General features: G+C 37.3%; 1 protein-coding gene across 1 annotated transcript in view; it reads left to right on the top strand.

Moving 5' to 3' along the window:
- Positions 1–18,451, top strand: part of HPRT1 (hypoxanthine phosphoribosyltransferase 1) — a 37,631-nt gene extending 19,180 nt beyond the window's left edge. The window contains exons 4-9 of the mRNA XM_079765443.1: positions 6,960–7,025; positions 10,586–10,603; positions 14,859–14,941; positions 16,389–16,435; positions 17,189–17,265; positions 17,792–18,451. Of these exons, the coding sequence (XP_079621569.1) occupies positions 6,960–7,025; positions 10,586–10,603; positions 14,859–14,941; positions 16,389–16,435; positions 17,189–17,265; positions 17,792–17,839 (339 nt within the window). The 3' untranslated portion in view covers positions 17,840–18,451. The remainder of the gene's footprint in view (positions 1–6,959; positions 7,026–10,585; positions 10,604–14,858; positions 14,942–16,388; positions 16,436–17,188; positions 17,266–17,791) is intronic.
- The last annotated feature ends 7,598 nt before the right edge of the window (positions 18,452–26,049 follow it).

Below are 26,049 nucleotides of genomic sequence, written 5' to 3'. Positions count from 1 at the left end.
ATAAAAAATATGAAAATTTAAACGCAAGCAAAGTGAATTTTAAGATTAATTTTCACTTAGAGGAAAATAATATCCATTCTGTTTTATGTGAAATTCTGTGTAGGTTTACTGCTAAGCAATAGAAATTAAGAATACCATCCATATACTTTAATTTTTCAGTTTTTCATGGAAAATATTCACATGTCCATATAAAATATAGGCAACTTACCTCAGAGGGAAGGTAGGGGATGGTGGGGATAAGGGAGAAAGATCAACCAAAGGACTTGTGTGCTTGCATATGAGCCTAACCAGTGATCACGGACAACGGGGGGATGGGGGCATGTGTGTGGAGGGGTTTGGGATGGGAATGTGAGGACAAATATGTGATACCTTAATCAATAAAGTAATTTAAAAAAGTGCTGCAATGAAAAAAAATATATAGGCAACTTAATTTGATTAAGTTGTAAAATGGAAATTTAAAATTGTTTGCAGTATCAGGAACATTGATTGATGTTAGTATAATTTTAAATGCTATCTTGACCAGTTTGAAATAGTGAATTAAACATTGATCTGTACTAATCCTAAAGGAATGCTCAATGAACTATTATATATTCCTAGAATATATAAAGAGCCATAACAATGTCAACACGCCCCATCTGGTTTTTCTCCAAAATAAAAATTATATTTTTTCTGATTATAAAACATGTTTAATATAAAAACATAGAACCACAAAAATTATAAAGGAATTGTCATCCTAAATTTCACTACCATTTTTATTTCTAATATTTTAAAGAATTTTTTCTTTGAATATACACACACGTATATTATAGTTTACCTACTGTTTATCAAAGAAGCTAGGCAGGATTTTCTTTGCTTAGTGCCTAGATGGGAAATTGACTGGGGATTCCAAATACCATATTTCATTAATTCTAAATTAAATCAGTTTAAGACCACTATTTTTGGTGCTTCTAAGGAAAAAGACACTGTCAATTATGGTAGTAAGTTGTGATCAGTTATAATATGTTGATTTCTGAGGTATAAAAATGTAAATGTGCATCTTAGAACAATAAAATGTTAGTACAATATATTCAATGCCCTTTTCTATTCCTAAACGCTGTGATTTTCAGAAAAATTAAACAGTTGGTAAGTATGCAAACATACTTTCTCTGTTGTGAGTTCAATTTTGTAGTGTTTTTTTTAACTAAAATAGTTGAATAAAAAATAATGAAGGCTTAGTAGGAAAAGTTGTCAGAAAAGTAAATTTTTATGGGAATATTTTTGTGGGGGCCTTAAGCAAAGAGAAAATTAGCCTGATTTTTAAGATATGAGTTATTATCTTCATGTACATGTAAGAATAATGAGGTGTGAAGGGATTAAGTTACTTGCCCAAGATCATACAGGTCTTTGATTTGAACCCAAGCCTTTAACTGTGCAGAACTCAGTCTTATTTGGGAAAACTTTTAACTGACTTGATTCCTCTAATATGGGCTTCCTTTTATTTCTTCATTCTCTGATAGTCATTAGTTTTGCATGCAAACAAAATCCATTTTGCCAATTATGGAATTTTCCCCTCAGTTGCATTCAAGGTTTATAAAGCTATAACTTTCAGTCTTTTTAAAAATATTTTTATTGATTTTAGAGAGAAAGGGAGAGGGAGAGAGAGTTAGAAACATCAATGATGAGAGAGAATCATTGACCGGCTGCCTCCTGCATGTCCCACACTGGGGGTCGAACCCACACACAACCTGGGCATGTGCCCCTGACCAGGAATTGAACCTGGGACCCTTCAGTTCATATGCCAACACTCTATCCACTGAGCAAAACCGGCCAGGCCTATAACTTTCCGTCTTGATCTCAGAAGTTGCTTGATTAGTCTTTCTGTTTAATATATTAAAGATGCAAATTAGTTTATAGTAATTTATAAGAAGGTGGCTATTTGAGTGAGCTTGTTCAAGAAAATGCAGAAAAATTGCAGCAGTTTCTTAAAGTATCTCTTAGAAGAGGTCAGTAACTTTCAGTCTGACCTTTTTCTCTGTCTTTAGTCAATTTTTTTGAAGTATGCTCCCCCCCCCCCAACAGTTGAATTTAAATATAAGTATACCTCTTTGAATTGGACACTAAAGATAATATAAAGTTTATCTTCTATAAATATGTCTATTTATATGTATATAAAGCTAGTAAAGTGATTTATACCTTTCTCTTTTTGAATTCAGACCATAGACATGGATGGGGGCAAGAATTTGTTTAGTTTAAATTGGCAGGAATGGGCATATATACTATCCGTGGTGTAAGGAAACTTTTAACAGAACTAGGGTCAAAAGTACACTTTCTAGCCCCTTCCTGTGGATTTTCACTTTGATGTAGTCCTTGTCAGGCAACTAAGGTTTTATATAAGCACCCTGATTCTTAGAATAGAAAGGCAGTGTTTCATCCTTGAGGCCACAGATTTTGTAAAAAAATTGAGGAAATAGATTAATTCACTTAGCAAACTCATTGATCATCTGTTGTCTTCAAGGTACTATCTTAGGTTATGATAAGTGGTTCTATTGAACATGCTTATTTTATCAGATCCTAGTTCTAAATCAGACATTGAATGAAAAGCATAAAGATAAGATGCAATAATTTCTGAAGGTTTGAAAACGGTGTACTTGAAAATACCAGGTATTAAGTACTAACTCTTCAAACTTTTCTAGTGTTTAATTGTGCTAAATGGTATCTTTTATTTGATTAGAGCAGTGCTGACCAATAGAACTTTCTGTGATGACAGAAATGGTCTATATCTACTAGTGTGCTGTCTAATACAGAGCCACTAGCCATATGTGGCTCTTGAGCACTTGAAATATGTCTTGTGCAATAGAGGAACTGAATTTTTAATTTTATTTAATTTTAAGTATTGCCCCATGTGCTTAGTAGCTACTGTATTGAATAGTGCAGGATTAGATTATCTATAAGGGTCCTGCTACATCAGCATAGTTTTAAACTTAAAATAGCTTTCTGAAAGGAATGTGTTCTTTTAAAATAACTCATGAAGCCCTAGCTGGTTTGCCTCATTGGATAGAGCATTGATCCAAGGACTGAAGGGCCCTGGATTCAATTCCTGGTCAAGGATACATACATAAGTTGCAGGCTTCATCCCTGGCCCTGGTCAGGGCACGTGCAGGAGGCAAGCAATCGATGTGTCTCTCTCACATCGATGCTTCTCTCTTTTTCTGTCTCTCCCCCTCCCTTCCACTCTTTCTAGAAAATCAATAGGAAAATATCCTCAGGTGAGGATTAACAAGAGAACAAAACGAAATTAAAACAACTCATAAAATACCGGTAAATAGATTATTATCTGAGCATATACCCTTCCAGACTTAATTTTTTCTGCATATCATTTTAGAAAATTGGATATCTGCCATTTTTCATCTGAGGTAGAGTCTATCTAAAAAAGTGTATAATTCTAATATTCTCACTTTTGTTGATGTTTGATCAGGGTATAGGAAAGCAGTTAAAGGACAAAGGGTGGTTGAGATTATGATGTGAAGAGAAAACATGATTGAGTGTGGTGGACCTGAGGCGAAACTGGATGCAGAGGGAAGGACTTTTCCTCAGTAACTTTATTCTAGAGTCCTGAAAGAATGATCTGAAGTTCACTGGAAAAAGCAAGCTCTTCGTAGTACTAAGCCACTAAATGCTAAGCCCAGACTTTCTACTTAATACTCTTAGTCTTGCCCTCTGGAACCCTGGCCTTGGTGATTGGCCTCTCTGCATCTTCTCCTTATGGTCGCAATCTGTTCCAGCAATTCTTTTGCCAGCCCATCCATTACGTATTTTTACGCAGCAGCTTTCTCTCTTTTCCTATACCAAGCTGCAGGTCTTTAGAGATTTTTCAAAATTCCTAGTGATAGACAAATAGAAATAAACACAGTTCCTTTCTGTTTCCCTTCTCATTTTTATACCTGGACTCAAGAAAGGTGGACAAAATGGAGGCACAGGTGCTAAGGGTATATATTTGTTGACCCAAATTGCTTCTCTGGGAATTTTATGCAGTTGACAGTGACACTGAGTTTAGGACAAATTGAGCTCTCTGGCTGCTAGGAATGAGGAGGCGGAATGATAGAGAAGAAGGAAAAGCAACTCAGGGCAGGGGAAGGGGTCTTTCCCCTCTACAGTGCCAGTCTTATTATCTCAAGATGAGGCACATAAGGATCACTCAGTAATGTAATGAAGCAGGGATACAGTGGGAAGCTTGTTTCAGACAGGAAGGGAGAGAGGTAAATTCTCCTGGTGGGGTAATTGATCCATGGATGTCATTTATATGTAATTTGGGCACTTATTACCTGCACATTGGACGACAAATTTTTTCTTTTTTTAAATATATTTTTATTGATTTAAGAGAGGGAGAGAGAAATAGAAATGTCAATGATGAGACACAATCATCCATCAGCTGCCTCCTACACACCCCCTTCTAGGGATCGAGCCTGCAACCCCGGGCATGTACCCTTGATTGGAATTGAACCCGGGACCCTTCAGTCCACAGGCCAACGCTCTATCCACTGAGCCAAACCAGCTAGGGCTTTACACATTTTTTCTTAAATGAATCTTCTTTATTAGCCTCTGTTTAAAGGATGGCTATATTTCCATGAAAAAAAGCCTCAGAAGAGACTTGATTTAAGCTAAAAACCTTAGGGCAAACAGGAATATGGAGATTTGGGTGCTAATGGAGCAGCAGTGTCTTGAATGCTTAGAGTTCTCTTATCTCTTACCGGATTACCATAGCCTTTACAGCACAGGGTTGTTTTTTCTGTCTCCCTGCTTTTTAGTTCTCAGATCTTCTTTTCTCTGTATAAGAGGGTCAATTGAAGTTGGACTGTAATACCAAATTTCTACAGAAGATGTCACTGTTTAACTTGATTTACAGTGTAAATCATTTAGTATGAGTCACATTGAAAGATTCAGGTTTTGTTATTTTTTTGCTATTAATCAGTTCTCTGTATTTGAAATTCTGGGTTTTAAGTTAGTTAGCATAAAGTGTGTGCATAACTTCCTTAAGATGAGAGAAGTAATAGGCAAGATTTTTTTGTATCAGAAGTCAAACATCTCTCTAGTTTGCAACACTGAACAGTATTGGGCACACTGGTGTTTTTAAAAAATAACACTCAATAAAAAATGGACATGTGAATAGAAGCATATAATAAAAATAGGAGTAAATAAAAGTAAAAAGTTTTGTTATCCCCATTATCCCCATTTGGATATAATTGCTGTTATAAACTTAAAAAATGCTAAACAAAAGTAGTTTTATAGGTAGTACTTTGCTCTACTACTTGGTGTTTTTAATTATCATTGTTCCATGTCAGTTTGGATAGATTATCAGATTCTTTTCAGTAGGTTCATGTTATTACTTGTGTGGATGGACTTAAATAATTCCCTGTTAATAGACATGTTGGTTTTCTCCAGTATTTCTTTTTTATAAACAGTTGATAACAGTGAACATCCTTGTATGTACCTTTGCATACTTGTGTTTTTGTAGCATCGATTTCTGGAAGTGGGATTGCTGGGGCAAAATGGCATGCATATTTACAATTTTAATAGGTGTTACTATAGAATTTGCAACATTATAAATTGGTGCTTTCACCAACAAGAGTGCTTTTTTCTCTCTCACTTTTGCCAACATATATAATCAGGTTTGAGTTTTGCCAGTGTGAATGGGTGAACAGTAGAATCCCATTATTTTAGTATTTGTTTCTCAGGTAGATATCATTTTATATGTTATGCCTTCTCTTCTGTGAATTGTGTATTTGTATTTGTTCTCCATTTTCCCATTCAGTTCTTATCCTTGGTGTCTAGTGTATAATAGGAATATTTGTTACAGATCTTTTCTTTCAGATTGGGTTCATGTCATACCTAGGTTTTTACCTTTTCTTAAGAATGTGAAAATACTCTGTTTTCTTCCATTCTGCTTATGGCTTTATTTTTTACATTTAGATTTTAATCCATCTGGAATTTATTTTTGTGTATGCTGTGAGGTAGGGATAATACTTTACTTTTTTCCCAAGTGGATAACTAGTTGATCAAGCACCATTTATTGAATAATTAATCTTCTGTTTACTGACTTAAAATATCATCTTTATCATATACTAAATTCTCATATATTTCTGGATCTGCTTCTGGGCTCTGTTTTGTTCCTTGATTTCTTTGTCTTTTACTGTACTGATACAGCACCATTGTAATTGCTGTAGCTTTGATATGGTTTGCTGTCTGGTAGGGAAAGTCTAATCTGTTTTGTTCACCTGCTCTTTCAACCTAGTTTTCTGTCTTGAATTCAGTGCAGCCAAATTATAATCATTATCATCACCCACTACAGTGGGTGTAGAACATTCTCTTTTGATACTCCTATAAGAGTTTCTACTGGATTCTGTGATATCAGAAAACTGGGAGTCTAAGAGGTATGCCTTAAAAGACTACTGATCATACCTCATTTTCCAGACTTTGCTGACAATGAATTGGACCTGGGCTAGATTTTTCAGGGAAATATCTTTTGGGGTTGAGTGTAATATAGACCAACCCTTTAGCTTGCTTGACTCATGGGAATGGTTCAGGGCCAGAATCAGACACCTGCCATGCTAATAACTTCCCTCGTGGTTCAGAATTTACTGTGACTGAAGATGGGTGGTTGCTATAATACTGCCCACTTGAACATGGGTACACCATATTTTTAGGGATCCTAAAGCATCAAGTCAGTAATGGCCAATTAGGACTTTTTAAATTTTTACTAATCTCTAATTAAAAGTTACCTAGTCGTTCATTTCTAGAAACAATTCTTACACTGTGTTCATTTAGAATTTCATAATGCTATGACATTAGATAGCTAACTTCTTAAATCTTCTAGTTCTCGTTTGGTAATATGAAATATAGATATGTGTGTGTATATATGTATATGTATATATATATATATATATATATATATATATATATATATATATATCTTTTTTTTCTAGAATGACCAATCAACAGGGGACATAAAAGTGATTGGTGGAGATGATCTCTCAACTTTAACTGGAAAGGTATGTATGTATCTTGAAGAAGGCCCATTATACCAAGAGTCAATTAGTAAGACTATGCTGCCAATCAATCACTAAGAGGCAGTTTACATAGTTATTTATGCACATAGGTATCTTTCTCTAGGTCATATAGCAAAGAGACAGCGGAATCCAACGTTAAATTTAAAAGTTTGTGTTGCCAAGTACTGCTCTCTGCCACTGTGCTGATCTATTTGGGATCCTTCAAAAATATATATATGGGGAAAGGCAGTCTTTTTAAAAAATAGAGTCACAGGTGTTTTTCCCCCCATCTATTTAAAATTGATTGGAGATAGAGAAGGGTAGGAGAGAGGAAGAGAAAGAGAAAGAAACATTAATTTGTTCCACTTATCCATGTATTCATTGGGTGATTCTTGTATGTGCCTGACTGGGGATCAAACCCAAGACCTTGGCATATTGGGACAGTGCTCTAACCAACTGAGCTTTCCAGCCAGCACACACATAGTTTCTGAAAAGATAGAGGAGCAGTAAAATGTAGTGGCTGAAAGTGTGGGTTCTGGAGCTGGACAGCCTTGATTCAAAGCCTGGCTCAGTACTTCCTAACATGTGACCTGGGACAGTTTATTTAACCTCTCTGTCTCCCATATGTAAGGTAGGGATGGCAGCCACATCATAGAATTAAAAGAAGACTAAGTGAAATAATGCATGTAGAGTTCTTACAACAGTTTCTGGAGTTAGAACACTCAGTAAATTCAAACATAACTATTATTTTAAGAAACCTCAAAGAGTTTTTTTAAACATCAAAATTCTTGCAATATAAACAATTGGCTGAACTAATAGAGATATTAAGATGTTTGAGCATTTTTCTTCTGATACATGAAATGATTTTTGAGTAACCAATAATAGAGCTGTGATTTTAAGCTGCCATTTATTTTTTACTTATAGACCCTGTGCCGAATATAAAGGCATAATCTCAAAAGTTTCACATGTTTCTGTGAGGTGTATATTATTAGCTCCATTTTGCAGATCAGGAAAGTAAGACTCAGCAAGATTGAAGGATTTACTCAAAGTCACACTGCCAGTAAGTGGTAGAGCTTGTTTTTGAATCTAGGTCTTTCGTTCTCCAAAATACTTTTTGTCATCTGGCTTTTACATTTTTTTAAAAATATGTTTTTATTTGTTTTTTGAGAGAGGAAGAAGGGAGGAAGAGAGAGATAGAAACATTGATGAGCATGAACATTGATCGGCTGCCTCCTGCACACCCCCTACCGGGAATGGAGCCCGCAACCTGGGGATGTGCCTTGATTGGGAATCTTGTGACCTCTTGGTGCATGCTCAACCACTGAGCTACACCAGCCAGGTGGCTTTTAAATTTTAATGTTCACAGCTTATTTGACTGAGTATCTATAAGGAAACTTTAGCATACAGCACTTGTGTCAAATTCTGTGGTCCCACCCTGCTGGTGTGGCTCAGTTGGTTGAGTGTCGTCCCATGAACCAGGAGGTCATGGTTCGATTCCCGGTCAGTGCACATGGTCAGTGCACATGCCCGTGTTGCGGGCTTGATCTTCAGTGAGGGGTGTGCAGTGCAGGAGGCAGCCGATCAATGTTTCTCTCTCATTGATGTTTCTATTTCTCCCTCTCCTTTCCTCTCTGACATCAATAAAAACATATTAAAAAATTCTGTGGTCCCATATCAGAGTCATGCCAAACTAATGTTCTCTTCAACATCTTTGGAAAACTTTTAAAGGAGAAATTATAATCTATTGATCCTTTCCCCTCTCTGTCCATCTTATACACCACTGCCAGACCTATTCTCCTTTCCTTTCAGCATACTTTGCCCATATTTTGAAGTCATTTGAAGCCCTTACTTCTGCAGTCAATTTTTAGTGCTGGAAGGGGCCTAGCCTTCACATTCTGTGCTTTTATTTGACCTTGCCTTTCCCACTTAATGGCTCTGTCCCACTATGTAACTATGTGACCTTAAAACATATCTTTCTAAAATAACTTTCTTTTCATGATAGTCACACTAAAGCACGTTTGTTGTGGAAAAAAATCAAGACATAAATTGGATGAAGTTATTTCTTGGTGGTTAGATTATAGGCTATTTAGACTTTCTATTTTAGTTTATCTTTTTGGGACATAGTGTGTGCAGATACGTATTCCACAACTCCCTTTTTGCACTTAGTGGATTAGAATATGTGAAAACAGCTCTTCAAATCTCTACTTTTTGACTATTTTTGTGACTTTAGGCAACTCATTGATCTCTGAGCTTCAAATTTTTCATTTAATAAGTAAGGATGTAGCTATTTGACATAAAATAAGCTCTCAATAATGGTAGCAATTCTCATTCTTTTATTTTTTTAAAACAGTATTGATGTCTCTGGACTTTAATTTGTATAAAATGTCTCATACCAGTTAAAGTCTATAATTATGACCTAACCAAGGTTCTGTATCTACTTAGTATTAGAGCCAAGACTAGAATCCAATTTCTCTGTCTCCTAATTCAGTGATGTTTTCAAACTACAACTTCATCCAATGGTGCTCATTGCTGCAACAGTGAGCCAGTTACTGATAGGAAAATATTATCCTTCAGATGTGCTAGCTATGGTAGGGTAAATGTTGAGAAAGAACCACATAGTAGGTGGTGAAAAAATGATTGGTCAGTTAATTATTATATTCAATTTTATTAAATATTTGGATTGAAGTATCTATTGAAAGACAAATTAGTTGTGATATGAAGAGAGGGAATAAATATGAACTGTGGTAGTAATATATATATTGTAAAGTATATGCAAAATTATTGATTATACAAAGTGAGGTTTTTTAAAAGTTATAATATTTCTTTCTTGCAACCCAATGGATCTTGTGTGCCCTACTTTGGTAACCACTGACTTAGAAGAATACATAGAACATTAAAATTCTAGTGCTATACGTATGTGACAGAGAAATGAGAACTAAAATAAACAATATAGTATGAATCTTATGACAATGATTATAACCAGTATGTGAAATGCTACTTTATTCCTATAACTAACACAAGAACAAATAGGGCTATTTCCTACATTGGTAATAGTTAAATGGTATTTTCTCTGAGGATTCTTTCAGCTATAAAATTCTGAGGGGTAGAAATTGGGGTGAAGGTTTTTGGTGGGAGTAAGCAAAGATTGGTACCTTTTTTAGTTTAGTCTAATAATAAGAACATATCCAGAAAATGCAAAACAATTTTAGTTAATGAGTAAATAGGTTTTGAATTGGATTCCATATGGTAAGTTAATGCATGATTTTGGAGTTATTTTCGAGTTAGATAGGTACTCATTCAAGTCCCTCATTTTACACATAGGAAATTGAGGCTCAGAGAAATTTTATGACTTTCCCAAGATTAGACCTCTGTTTAAGCAATAAAAACTTAAAAAAATGAACATATGGGTCAAATTTTATTTTTAAAAATTCTGTTGCAGTGAAAATTTTATATTAAAGAGTTCTAAATCCCAACAGATGGAATTTGTTATGATGTGATTTGAGTTATAATTAGAAACACTGTCTGATTCATTGTACTGATTTTCATTTCTCTTTTTCTTCTAGAATGTCTTGATTGTTGAAGTAAGTTCTACATACTTTTAATATAGTGTTTATTATTTTCTAACTTAGTATGCACAGTCCTACAGGTAAGCTAGGGAAAGAAATTCCTCTTCATCAATTTTAATGGTAGGCTTGTGTTATAAGAGAATGAGATTTTTTTGGTCAAATTTGTACTGGATAATGGAAAGTTTTGGTATATTTCTCTTTTTGGCTTGAATTTTTTCCTTTTATTTATTTTTAAATATATATATATAGATACATATAGATATATATAGATACATATAGATATATAGATATATACACACACACACACATACATATTTTTAGTATATCTTTATTGATTTCAGAGAGGAAGGGAAAGGGAAAGAGAGATAGAAACATCAGTGATGAGAGAGAATCATTGATTGGCTGCCTCCTGCACACCCCCCTCCCCCACTGGAGACCAAGCCTGCAACTTAGGCATGTGCCCTGACCGGGAATCAAACCGTTGACATCCTGGTTCATAGGTCGATGTTCAACCACTAAGCCACACTGGCCTGGCTTTCCTTTCTTTTAAAGTTAATGTATATTAGCCCTGGCCCTTGTGACTCAGTTGGTTGAGCATAATCCCATGCACTGAGAGGTAGCCGGTTCTATTCCCGGTCAGGCCACTTCCCCAGCTGTGGGTTTGATTCCCAGTAGGGTACATGCAGGAGGCAGCCAATCAATGTTTCTATTTCTCTCCCTCTCCTTTCATCTCTCTCTCTCTAAAAAAATAAAGTTAATGTATATTATTCACATGAATGTTTTTAATGCTTCTATTGCATACATGTATCTAGATACAAATAAAAGCCAAGCGACTGGAATGACCGGTTGCTATGATGCTCACTGCAGCCAGCCAATTGGCCTGATTGGGGAGGGGGCGGCCCCTCCCTCTGGCCAGCCCCGCCCCCAGTCTGCCCCCCCACTTCGATCTGAGGCAAGGCCCCTCCCCCTGGCTGGCCCCACCCCGATCAGGGGCTGGCCTGCCAACCTTCTGCTTCCCCTTCGCCCCCCCTCCCCCCCACTAGCCCAACCCGATCAGCCCCCATCTGGTGGGCTGGCCAGAGCCCACCTGTGCACAGATTTGTGCACTGGGCCTCTAATATATATATTTAATATATATTAGAGGCCCAGTGTGTGTGTGTGTGTGTGTGTGTATACATATATATATACACACACACACACACACACACAGTGTGACACATATATATATTAAAAATATTTTTATTGACTTAGAGAGACAAGGGGGAGAGAGAGAACCATTGATGTGAGAGTGAAACATCAATCGGCTGCCTCCTGCATGCCTTCTACCGTGGATTTAGCCTGTAACCCAGGCATGTGCCCTGACTGGAAATCAAACTGGCAACCTGTGGTGCATAGGACAACACCCAACCAACTGGACCACACCAGCCAGGGCTACAATATATATTTTGATTAAAAAATTTATATAGTGCCACACTATACATATTCTCTCTTACAACTTATTTTCACTCAAAATTGGTTTTGAGGTTATTTATTTTGACATATATAGAGTCAGTTGTCCGTAAAAATGCCACATAGCATTGCAGTGTATGAATCAACCAATTTATGCCCTACAAATAGCGAGATTGCTTGCAGTTTTTCCTACTACTACAGGGCTGCTAAGAGTGCCCTTTTCATGTCCCGATGCACATTTGTATGAGTTCCTTCTAGATATAGGCATTTAGAAGTAGAATGACTGGGTTGTAGAATCTGTACATTTTCAATTATACTATTATTAGAGGCCTGGTGCACGGATTCGTGCACCTGTGTGGTCCCTCAGCCTTGCCTGTGGGGATTGGGCCGAAACCGGCTCTCCAACATCCCCCAGGGGGTCCCAGATTGCATGAGGGCAGTTCTCCAGTGACGCACCCTGGAATCGGGCTCCCTCCTCTCTGGTTCCAGGAGCGTCACCTGAGAACCACAGCTGCCAAGTCACCCCAGCTTGGCAGCTCCTGCATTGAGTGTCTGCCCCCTGGTGGTCAGTGTGCGTCATAGTTACTGGCCGGTCGGCCGGTCGCTTAGGCTTTTATATATGTAGATTGCCAAATTACTTATCAAAGTGGTATATACTTTATACTCTCGCCAATGGAATGAATTCTCATTCTTTTATGTAAAATGGTTTAAGGCTTAAGAGCAACGGTAAACCTGAATTTATTTTTGTTGTTTTTAAGGTTGTTTAGAAACTTTAGCTTATAGATTAAAAGATAAACAAATGATAATTCTTTTTAAAAGTTTTGTGTACATGGATATTCCTGGGAATGGGTTGCTTTCTTAAAATGTAGATTCATTAATTCCACTTGAGATTGATTTATTTTCTCTGGGGTAATGCTGCCTAATAAATTACCTCAAATTTAGCAGCTTTAAACAACATAAATTTATTATATCAGTTTACGTGGGTCAGGAACGCAAGTACAGGTTAGCTGGGTCCTCTGCTTGGGGTCTCAACATGCTGAATCAATGTTGGGGCTCCTGTGGCTTATGGTCCTCTCCCATGTTCATTCAGGTTGTTGGCAGAATTTAGTACCTGTGGTTGGAGGACGGCCCCATTTTTTTGCCGAGTAGGGGTTGTTCTCAGCTCCTAAAGGCTATCTTCATGTCGTAGCACTTGGTCCTCTCACATGGCAGTTGACTTCAAAACAAGCAGGAGAATTGCTCTCCAGTCTCTTACAGTTATCTTGCACAATATAACCTAATCACAGGAGTGACCATCCTATCATTTTCACAGCTTCCTCTTTTGTGAGGGAATTATTCCTGGTGTGTACACCTGGGGGCAGGAGTGTCTTGGAGGCCATCAGAACAGAATTCTGTCTGATACAGCTCAAAAATCTGCATTTTTCACTAGTCTCCAGCCCTGATATTTCTGATGACTCACAGACCTCACTTTGTGAAGCACTGCTTTATACCATTTGTAAAGAGTATTTTCATTGAAGAGTATTAAGGTATGGTTTAAGAAATATTTTCCCAGCCCTAGCCAGTTTGGCTCAGTGGATAGTGTCGACCTGCAGATTGAAGGGTCGTGGGTTCGATTTTGGTCAAGGGCCACGTACCTTGGTTGCAGGCTTCTCCCTTACCCAGGGCCTGGTAGGGGCACATGCAGGAGGCAACCAATTGATGTATTTCTCTCACATAGATTTTTCAATATTTTTCTCTGTCCCTCTCTCTAAAAATCAATGGAAACATATCATCAGATGAGGATTTAAAAATAATAGCCCTAGGCAGTTTGGCTCAGTAGATAGAGCATCAGCTTGCAGACTGAAAGGTCCCAGGTTTGATTATGGTCAAGAGCACATGCCCGGGGTAGGGGCTCAATCCCCTGTGGTGGTGTTCAGGAGGCAGCCAATTAATGATTCTCTCTCATCATTGATGTTTCTATCTCTCCTCTCCCTTTCTCTCTGAAATCAATAAAAATATATTTAAAATAATAAATAAATAAATAAATAAATAAATATTTTCCCAATTAGAGATGGGCTTGTTTTGAATAATGCCCTACTTTTGATTAACTTACTAAGATTCACTTTCACATAAAGACTTTTTACATAGTAAAACTTTATTAATGTGGATATTTTTAAGATGGTATAAAGCAGAGTTTCTGAAAGTATGCATCTGAGAGTTAGAGCCTCCCAATCTTGAATTTATGAAAAAAAATAGCTAAGATTTGGAAACAGCCTAAATGCCCATCAGCAGATGAGTGGATTAAAAAACTGTGGTACATCTACACAATGGAATACTATGCTGCAGTAAAAAAGGAGTTCCTACCATTTGCAACAACATGGATGGAGATAGCATTATGCTAAGTGAAATAAGCCAGGCAGAGAAAGATAAATATCACATGATCTCACTCATTTGTGGAATATAATGAACGGCATAGACTGATGAACAAGAACAGATCCAGAGACTGAGAAACGTCAATCAGAACCTGAAATACTTTTTATAATGGAGGGCAGCAGCATAATTTTCTAATAAAACATGCATGTACATATATATAATTAGTTTCATTGACCTCTTGGTGCCTACAAAATCCAGTCCTGAGGACTGGCATTCCTACTGCTTGCTGAGAGCCAGGTTATTTACAGATTCTAGAATATCTAGTGTATGAATTGTGGCGAGAATTACTGCACTGAAAATATTGGCATTGTTCCAATTATACATGAAGTTTGGGTATGTTGTGTTTATAGAATGACTGAATTTAAAGTTATGATGGTTTTATTTACCATTTAAATGTCTTTTTTTAAAGGATATAATTGACACTGGCAAAACAATGCAAACCTTGCTTTCCTTGGTGAAGCAGCATAATCCGAAGATGGTCAAGGTCGCAAGGTATATATATTATAACATTTTGTCATAGGAAATTTTCTTCATTTGAAAGAGGATTAAGGAATTGCTCCTGTGTTAGGGTAAATGTTCTCAACGGCCCTTTTATCTTTAAAAAGTAATGTAATCTCAAACTCAGTATCCTTTATAAATGTGCATTTCTCTTATGACTAATGATCTTGAGATTCTTTTCATTTGCTTATTGACTCAGTATCTTCTCTGGAGTGGTTATCCATTTAAAGCATGGAAATTGCTTAAAAAACAAACTACAATCATGCCTTACAGATGGAGCTTCATTAAACGTTCAGATCTATAGGCATATGAAGTGCCAAGTTCCACTGAACTCTTAGTATAGCTGGCACTGAGTTTGCTGATACCATTTCTGGAGTGTTCCTGAGTAAGTGCAGTTAGAGGGATGGGTTTTGCTGTGAATGACTTTTTTTTTAATTTCTATATGGAAATTGAGTCCAAACATATCCTCTATTTAATGACTGGAAGAGAATCATGAAGGACTTGAATAGATGATCCCTTGGAGGCTAAGGCTTAGGCTAGTGATTATCATTCAGCTGCACATTGAAATTACCTGAGAGTTAAAAACAAACATACAAACAAAACACAACCTATGTCTGTGTCCCATCCCCAATAATTCTGATGTCATTGGTCAGGGGTGTGGCTTGGATAGTTGAGGGTTTTTTTTCTTCTTCTTTTTTTAAGTTCTCAGGTGCAGCTAAGGTTGAGAATCACTTTAGGTCCTCTCCAGCTCTTTAAATATATTTATCTAGGAAGGCATGAAGTCATAAGTTTTATTGGGACTTCCTTTAACACACAACAAGGCTTTCAAAGTACCATCTACCGCTTTTTTTAATGGCTGAAAATTTCAGCACGAAGCACTTTAGTTACAAAATTAGCTTTTGTTCGAGTTGACTCATCCTACGTGCAGTTTTTGCTCTCAAAGATAAATACTACCTCCTTTAGCATGCTAGTTACTTTTTAACCTAAAGTTCCTCTTTGTAAGCAAACTATTAAAAGTCTTGAAAGGTGATGCTCACCACTCCTACACTCTTTGTGGCTTAGGGATTGTATTTCTAGGGATTCTGGACTAAGAGCACTTATCTTTTCTTTGCTCATTGGCACTCCCCACCCGTTTATCTTCCTGATTAGCTGTCCTTCGATGGGTGCGTGGGTAGTTGGGGTGCAGCTCTCAGAACAGTCTGTCATGTTCCAGGTGGAGATCAATCAGAGGCCTCGTCTGTAGCGTGAACTCATTGCTGCCCCTGCCCAGTGATCCTTGTGATTTATTTAGCTCTCTGTTTCATAGTCTTTCTTTGGGTATGTTAAAACTGACCATGGTATGCTAATTTCAGATGAAACCATGTTTCATAACATTAATGTTCTCTTTTGTAATGCTCTATAGTGTCTATATATGTCACATGTCACATTTTTAAATTAACAGCTTGCTGGTAAAAAGGACCCCTCGAAGTGTTGGATATAGACCAGACTGTAAGTGAATTACTTATTGTCAATCATTTAGGCATCTTTAACCCAACTAATTTTATAAATGAAACTAGAGGCCCAGTGCACAAAATTCATGCACTCAGGGGGGCGGGTGGTCCCTCAGCCCGGCCTGTGCCCTCGGGGGATATCCTTGTGGGGAGCGGGCCTAAGCCATCATTCGGACATTCTTAGTGCTGCCGCGGAGGCGGGAGAGGCTCTCGCCACCGCTGCTGCACTTGCCAGCTGTGAGCCTGGCTTCTGGCTGAGCGGTGCTCCCCCAGTGGGAGTGCACTGACCACCAGGAGGCAGCTCCTGTGTTGAGCGTCTGTCCCCTGGTGGTCAGTGCGTGTCATAGCAACTGGTCATTCTGCCATTTAGTTGATTTGCATATTAGCCTTTTATTATATAGGATAGGGTGGTTTAGAGTTACATTAGAGAATATTTGTAGAGAAGGCACATTTGATTTGAAATCTGGCCCTTGCTGGGTAGCTCAGTTGATTGATGTGTCATCCTGATGCTCCAAGTTTGCGGGTTTAATCCATAGTTAGGGCACATACAGCGGTTAACCAATGAATGCATAAATAAGTGGAACAATGGAACAATGGCTGGATGTTTCTCTGTTTTTCTCTCCCTCCCTGTCTTTCCCTCTCTCCCTCCCTCCCCCTCCCTCCCTCCCTCTCTCAAATAAGTAAAATTAAAAAAAATTTTTTTTAAAGTGATGTTTTCTGTATCTAAATGATGAATTATGATTCCTTTTAGTTGTTGGATTTGAAATTCCAGACAAGTTCGTTGTAGGATATGCCCTTGACTATAATGAATACTTCAGGGATTTGAACGTAAGTAAAACTTCTTTTTCTCACTATCATTTTTCAGAACCCATATAAAAATTTACGAAAGAGAATTGTTTTCTCTTTCCAGCACCTCATAATTTGAACAGACTGATGGTTCCCATTAGTCACATAAAGCTGAAGTCAAGTAAAGACGTCCTTAGAGCTGGAACTTGGCCAGGCTAGGGTGACACTTCTTTCTGGCTGAAATAGTTGAACAGCTTTAATATACACTAACTATCCCATTATTATTTCAGATGATAGATGCGCTCATAAGTAAGAAGTAAATGAACTAGTTTAAGGCTTTTAATTCACTCTCCTTCAAATACCCGCCTCCTACTTTGGAGGCAGGAGTCTTGAGAATGAATTTATGAGCATAAATGAGGAAGATTAGGAAGACTACATAAACCTCTGTTTGTTTAGTAAAAAAGCCTGTAGCATAATACTATTCTTATAATGTATGCAAATTGCTGTTCTTGCCTTTCACTTTAGAACACACTTTTCTAATGTGAATTTCTGGATTTTTATTTTTTAGCATGTTTGTGTTATAAGTGAAACTGGAAAAGCAAAATACAAAGCCTAAGATGAGAGTTCAAGTTGAGTTTGGAAACATCTGGAGTCCTATTGAAATCACCAGTAAAGTTATCTAATGTTCTAGTTCTGTGGCCAGCTGCTTAGTAGAGCTTATTGCATGTATCTTATAAGAATTTTATCTGTTTTGTAATTTAGAAATGTCAGTTGCTGCATTCCTGAACTCTTTATTTGCACTATGAGCCTAAAGACTATCAGTTTCCTTTGGGTGAATTGTTATTTGACTTGTGAATGAAAAATCTCTTAAACCACACCACTATTGAATGAAAATATTGAAATTGTATCTGTAAGAAACATTTAAAGAGAAGATATATTAATTTTTAATTGGTATTTTAATTTTTATATATTCAGGAAAGTACAGAAGTGATTGAATATTGTTAATTATACCACTGTGTGTTTAGAAAAGTAAAAAGCAGTCAGGTTTTGTATCTAAGACAGCACTTAAGAGATATTGTTATATCAGATAAACCAAATGTCCTGGAATTCTTTAAGTAGTGTTTCAGTATTATTAACTGTATTTTCACACTTGTTCACATTATTTTCGGTGAATCTTTGTCAACAGTTCCTTTTAAATACAAATCAATAAATTCCAGAATAACATTACCATTTTTTGAATTCATCAGTGTAAAAATCCTTAAAATAAAGGCTGTCTCTTTAAAAGAAACTATGCATACCTATAATTTCTCTACAAATTAACCTAGTATAGTTTTCTTTTGGTTTCCTTTTCCTTGTCAAGTTTTAGTAACTAGTTTAATTGTAATCTTTACCAAGCATGGCGAATAATGATTATCTGGTAGAATGGATAAGTGGAACTGGCGAAATTCTTACCCACTTCAGAGACATTAACTTTTATACAAATGGTATACCTTACTACATTTTACTGTGCTAAAATGATATGACTTTCTCTTGGAATTCTTTTGGAAATTGTTTAGATTGCATTCTCATCTGCATCACAACAATTTGTTTTCAGACATGTACGATTACCTTCTTTGTGTAGATAATACTTTATTGACTAAAGAATAACAACAAAACCTTTTGCTTTCTGGGAGCAGGAAGAAAAGTCATTTGTTTTTTAAAAAAAGACACCTCTTAATTGCTTCTCTGTTCCAGGTAAGGTATGAACTAGCAACTTTAAGCCATCTAGCTATATTTATGGCTTAAAAAGTTTGCTGCAACTCCCAGCAGCAAAGTAGGGAACTTTAATAATTTGTTATAGCCCTAGAACTTTCTAGTTAACAAAACTTTTTCATTTTTGTTCTCATTTGATCTTCATAACCCTATGAAGTTGAGGTCAGTGTTACCACATGTGAGTGTAGTATCCAGTATAACTCCTGATTCTTCCCCCCCACCCCTGTCTCAATATGTCACCTCACTGAGGTGATTTACAGCTGTAATCTTCCTCCCATTGCTAATCTTCCTTACCCAATCTCTTTTCAATTGCACTCACCATCTTTATTAGGTTGAACCATATGAAATTATCATATTTGTAGGTTAAAGTAATTGGGTATTGGCAATTTTGAGTGGTAACCTAATAACATACTGTATAATTTACATTTGTATTTATTGCTCACTGTCTCCCTCCCTCCACATCTTAAAATGTAAGCTCCATAAGGAAGGCAAGAATTTGTATGTCTTGTTCACTAATGAATGGTTTACCTAGTCTCTCAAAGATAGTAGAAACTCAAATTGTTGAAATAATGAATATCTAAGTGCTTGGTTTTTAGACTGTCCTGACCATGGCTTATATAGCTATGTGACATTGGGTTACTTAACTTTGGAACTGGTTTACTCCACTGACTAATGGGGATAATGTTGTCTCCTTCACAGACTTATTGTGAGAATTAATTAGATTAGATAACACAGGTAAAATAGGACAGTGGCCTGGGACATACCAAGTGTTTCATAAACATTAGTTGCTACTTCAAAAATGAATGTTTTGAGATGTTAGGTGCACAGCTAGTAAGAGGCAGAGATTTAAACCAAAATCTGTCTGATTCCTGCTACAGTATCATGAAGAAGCTGAACTGTTTCTCCTGATTCACCTAAGCTCTTTAGTTTCTGGTTAAGTAATGTTTTAGCTGGTTGGCAAACTCAACAAGAAATCTAGCTAACAGCTAGGAAGGAACCACCTAAAGCTCATGTACTTTTCTAATAAGAATGTTCCTGCCCTAACCGGTTTGGCTCAGTGGATAGATTGTCGGCCTGTGGACTGAAAGGTCCCAGGTTAGATTTTGGTCAAGGGCATGTACCTTGGTTGCGGGCACATCCCCAGTAAGGGATGTGTAGGAGGCAGCTGATCGATGTTTCTCTCTCATCGATGTTTCTAACTCTCTATCCCTCTCCCTTCATCTCTGTAAAAAAAAAAATCAATAATATATATATATATTTAAAAAGCATGTTCCTCAGACCTTCCTTAACCTGATTTTTGGGCATACAACTCTAATAATTTTATTTGTTTAACCAGTTTTCAACATAATATAGTCCCTTTATAAGATGGGGGAAGGGAGATGCTGACAAGAAAGCAGTCATTTTCAGAACTGTCTGTCAAAGGTAGAAAAATATATTAAAATGAAAAAAGTTGTAGCCTCTTGGGGCCATTTTTTTCATTTAGTATAGGAGCAAATGGTCATAAATGTCACACCTCAGTAATCCCTAAGGGCTATACTTTCATTACAACCCTGTATAATAAGGGATGCTCATAAGGAAAGGAAAATGAAATTTGCTTGATTATAAGAGATAGGGAAGCTTGGGATCTGTTTTAGGAATGTTACTATACAAAGGAATGTTGGTGATTAAAGAAGAGGTAGTGACCTGGAAAATTCATATGTATTGAACCCATCGTGTTTTCTTGTACTGTGAATGCTTAGAATATTATATGTGTACCATACCTATAAATATAGGTAGGTACCCATTTTAATTTCATGTATAAAGGATTTATAGATAATCTGGCTACTGCTCTAATTAATTAGCTTGGGAAGCTAATCATTTAATGTCCTTTCCTACATTTGAGATTCTAGAAACACACTGAGCATCCTTTGTGGGCCAGGTACTGGGGAAGACAGGAAAGGTGGTTTCATGAAGATTTCATTCTATTTGGGCAAAGGGATAGTAAACAAGATAATTTCAAATAGTGGCAGGCTGTGCAGAACCTAAAACAGCAATGTAACAGGATGGGGGTAGGAGGAGGAGTAGGCACCATATGTTAGGTGGATAGGAAAGGTCTTGCTTGAGCTTCAACTGAATGGAAAAGAAACCAGCCACATGAAGGGCTAGGTGTAGACAATTCCTTGTAGTAGGAATAGCAAATACCAAAGGTGCTGAGATGGTGACTGTTAACCTAAAAATAAAAAGCAGTTCAAAGTGAGAAACAAGTATTTATTTGAGATCAAAGCATAGCTATTTGGGAAGCACTGATGCAGGCAGAAACCCAAATACTGTTCCAATTAGGATACAAAGACAGTGGATGTTTATGAGAAAGGGAAGAGGAACAATTATATCAAGAGACAACATAAACATAGTGATGTTAATTCTAAACAATGTTTCAAATTTTGAGTCTGGTAGCCATTGGCCCGATAGTCATATCTGCTTTCTGCTTATTTTTGCAAACAGTTCTTTGGGACACAAGGTTGCTTTATGCCCAGTCCAAAGGTTATTTTGCCCTGTTTTAACATTCCAAAGGTTTGAGGATAAGACATGCAAGGCAGTTCCTCTGGGATGGCAGCCCCAGCTCCATTTTAAAGTGGCTCCTTTTATTACTTTTTGACATGACAAGTCATCTGAGATGTTGGAAGGAGAGAAGGAAGGCCAATTTGTCTGCAGTTAAGGAAAGTGGTAGGGCTTGAGATTGGAGAGGAAGGCCAGGGCCAGACCATGGTCAACCTGGTAGGCCGTAACAAGGAGTATGGATCTTTTACATTCCACGATGGGAAGACACAGAGACTTTTAATGTAGGGAGTGAGGAGATTGGGCACGTTCAGGGTGATATGACCATTAGACTCATGCTAAGTGAAATAAGCCAGATGGTAAAGGTCAAGAACCATATGATTTCACTCATATGTGGGATATAAAACTGAAAGCAACAATGAACAAACACAAATAAAAACTCATAGACAACAGTATGGTGATCACCAGAGGGAAAGGCAGGGTAGTAAAGGGTAAAGGGGGCCAAATATATGGTGACAGAAGGAGACTTCACTTTGGGTGGTGGGCACACAATGCAATGTACAGATGATATATATAATTTTACTAACCCATGTCACCCCAATAAATTCAATAAAAATTTAAAAAGAAACCATTTATGAAAATAAATTTAATAAAATTGAAATAAAAATAAAGTAAGGAGTGAAAAGATTTTCTTTGCATTTTTAAAGACATAAGTACCTCTAAGCCGTTCTGCAAGTAGGTGCAGGGGTTCAGGAATAAAATTGACAATACCAATAGTAACCACTATTTGAAATACTTTTAATGTGTGTCAGACACTGTGCTAAGTGCTTTATATACATTATTTTTATTCACAGCACGTTTCACAGAAGAGATCATTTTAGAGGTTCAGTGATCAAATTAGTGGAGGGAAGGCTACCATGATAAATTGGCCAGCATTTCTTTGGATTATTGCGGTAGCCTCTCACCAGATCTCTAGTTCTGCCCCCCTTCTCCCTGACACACTCACAGTCTTAACACAGCAGCCAAAGTGATCCTAACTAAAACATTAGTCAGAATGAATCACTCTTTGGCTCAAATCCTTCCTGTGGCTCCCATATTTGGAATGAAAACCAAAGTCCTTACAATGGCAAATAATGTACTCTTTCCCACCTCAATGCCTCAAGCACCTTGGCTGCCACTGTACCGCAAGCATGCTGAGCAAGCTCCAGAATCACTCCCCTTCTGTGTGCCATCACCTTAGTGAGAGCACTGGCACTGCTTCTGGAGCCTCCCAACTGCTCTCCTGCTTCCCCTCTTGCCCCCACACTGCAGTTAAGGATTTTGTTGTTTTTGTTTTAAGTTTTGTATTGTTGACACTATAATCTTTTTCTTTTCTCTTTTTGGATGATTACCTTAGAAAAATATATTTCAGATTGTATCACTTGCCTGCCTAACACTTGAAAACTCAATCTGTCCTTTGGCCCATTTGTAAACTAGCTCACCTGTCTAACTTCATTTATCCTTCTCTGCCTTGCTCACTTCAAGCACACTGCTGTTCTTTCAGTGCCTCAAACCTGCCAACCATCTCACCTTTGCCTTAGGGTCTCTGTAATTGCTGTTCTGTCTGCCTATCACTCCATCCCCCCAGGTTCCCGTGGCTGGCTCACATATCACCCTGGTGAACCTTTCCCTGATCTCCCTCTCTTAACTGCCTCAAAGTCACTCCCCATTACATTACCTCTATTTTAGTTTCCTCATGGTTTTTAGCACTGTCAAGTGATCAAGCAGTCCCTAAATGACAACTACTACAGCTGCTAGGTTGGATTTGTCATAGATTATGCTGGGAAGGAAACAGCCCAAGTGAATACAGATAGTTTATTACTTAGTATAAGCAAGATCCTGATGTCAGCTTCCCTCATCCTCAGTCCCACAGGATGACCCCAAACCAGAAAGGACAGATGACACAAGTGGTGGGTTGTCCTGTTGGGAAGGAACTGGTTCCGTATTCCAGCTAAATGATTTTATATTTGAAGTGGGGAGGCAAGGTTGAAAGTCTTGTGCCTTACAGGCACCAGGGAGGCAGGTGAGAAACTGATCCATGGCAGCCCCTACAAGATTGGGAGGTGGATGACAAATGGAAGTTCCTCACAAGGCTGCTTATCTTGCCATGTTCCTGGGAAGGTCACAGGGCATTCCTCTGAAACTTGGGTCAGACTGCAGTTGACCTTGTCTGTGTAGCCTGTGTGGAGATGTCCATGGCAGAGCTGTTCCCTTACAAGCACCTGACAAATTGGTCTTTTCCTTTATTTATCCCCTTATTGTCTTTTCCTTTATTTCTCCCCTAGTAAACCACCAGCTCCATGAGTGCAAGACCTTGCCAGTTTTGTTTACTGCTATATTCCCAGCACCTACAAGAGTGTCTGGCAAATTATAGTGCTCAATAACCATTTGTTGGATAGATGATAAAAAGTTAAAAAGCAAATAAAATATTTTGAAATTATATCTGAATTACTTACAATTAGAAGCAAAACGTATGTTTTTCAGGTTGAGCAAAGAAACCCTTATTAATAATAGCCAATATTTATTGCTTTATTACCATATATAATGTAACTACTAAGCACGTTCCAATTTTTATGATAACCCCAGTGAAGTTTATTTTTTTAATCATCCCAATTTTACACATGAGAGAAATCAGGGCAAGAGAGGCTGCATAATTTGCCCAGAATCACAGAAGTGGCAGGTGAAGAATTTGAACCCAGGAAATCTTATTCCAGAACCTGCCCTCTTATTTCATTGCCACTTAACCTTTAGTTCCCAGCTTTTGTGTGGAAACTAATACACTGATAGCATAGAGGAAAATATTAAGCTCTTTGAAGGTAATAATTCCAAATGACTTGTACATTAAACAACTTTTGAGGTCACAGATAATTGTTAAGAATGTAAACTGTCTTGCTCTGGCATTAGGAAGCATTTTCAAAGATAATTACAAAATTCCTCCAATGCGATGTTCAAATTTTTCTGCTGGCTTATTTTTATGATCCTGTGGGCAGCTTCAGACAAAATATCTTTCTGGCATGAAGGATTGTATGTGCTCTTTGCCATTTTAAAATGTGAATTTTATAGATACTTCAAACCACTTGAAAGAGTAATGATTTTTTAATGGTTTTTCATAATTATTTGTAACTTCAAGCACTAACTGATAAAAACTGCCAAATTAAGTTTCAAGTTTTCTCTTTACACAACATGGGTATACTTCATAATGAGCTTTCTCATTATGATTTATGACTGAAGTGACTTTCAAACATGGTAGTTTTTCAGTAGAACTTCTTTCCTAACATTTTTTCTATTTTTCATTATGACAATAGTTGAGGGCTCTGAACATAGATTAGAGGCTCAGTTATATTGTGCATGACTTTCTTTGGAACACTTTCCTCACATCTTCCCATAACTCCTGTGTCATGCCTCCACCCTTTTTCAAGTGCTTCCCTATTTCCTGACACCACAAGATATTACAGGTTCACCTTGTATTTGCCCTGCTCTGGTCTGTAAATAACCATGACTCCAAGGAGCCTTGGTTCCTGTACTTAAGAATGGTATTAGAAACCAGGATCTAGTAGCTATGTGTGCTTATTATTGGGGTATTTGCTGCTATGTCCTTCCAGTGGATAGAGCAGTGATGGCAACCTTTTGAGCTTGGTGTGTCAAACTTCGCCAAAAAACAGCATAACTCGGGTAGTGTGTCACTTTGAGGAAAAAACATTATTTCGCAAATGTTTCATCCTCAGGAGCAGCAAATGTTTCATCCTCGGCATGTGGCCGCCTCAGCGGCTGCGTGTCATCAGAAATGGCTACGCGTGTCAGTGCTGACACGCGTGTCATAGGTTCACCATCACTGGGATAGAGCGAGGAAATATAATCAACCCATGTACATACACACCTATATCTATTTCTGTATCTGTCTATCTGTATACATATGAAAATGAACATACTGATTTTCCACTTTATACCACAAGATTCTTACTAGCTGTCCCCTTTCCTTTATTTTAAAACCTTTTTGTTGGACAGCAAGAATGTGGCTCTATTATTTTTTCACCCTAGTATCATAAAGTAGTTACATATGCCTATAACAGATTTACTAACTAGAGTCTAGTATTTGCTGACAGATCTTTTTGTCATAAGCCTTATTAGTTATTTTCATATCCATCCCTTTCAGTGTGGTTGTGTTATTCATCTGTAATGCAGTTTGAATTATTTGTTAGTTTGTATTCCATTTAGACTCCTGGCTTCCATTTCCTGGTTGGAATTAATTAGTTATGCTGAAACATACTAAGAGTCAGAGCTATATAAAAAAGTCTGCTCTAAGATATTTTGTTCCCTCTAAACTGTTTCCACTACCCCTACTTTATACTCCTTTTCCCACCTAGCTTATGAATGTCATCTTCCATTTTAGTTAGTTTGTTTTGACAGTAATTTTATTTATTTTCCATTTAAAAATATATTTTCATTGTTGACTAGAGGCCCAGTGCACGAAATTTGTGCACTTGGTGTGTGTGTGTGGGG

This window comes from Cnephaeus nilssonii (assembly GCF_951640355.1).
Source record: "Cnephaeus nilssonii genome assembly, chromosome: X".
In the NCBI taxonomy this organism is placed as follows: domain Eukaryota; kingdom Metazoa; phylum Chordata; class Mammalia; order Chiroptera; family Vespertilionidae; genus Cnephaeus; species Cnephaeus nilssonii.
Note: the sequence above shows the minus strand (reverse complement) of the source record. Positions and strands in the feature narration are given on the sequence as shown.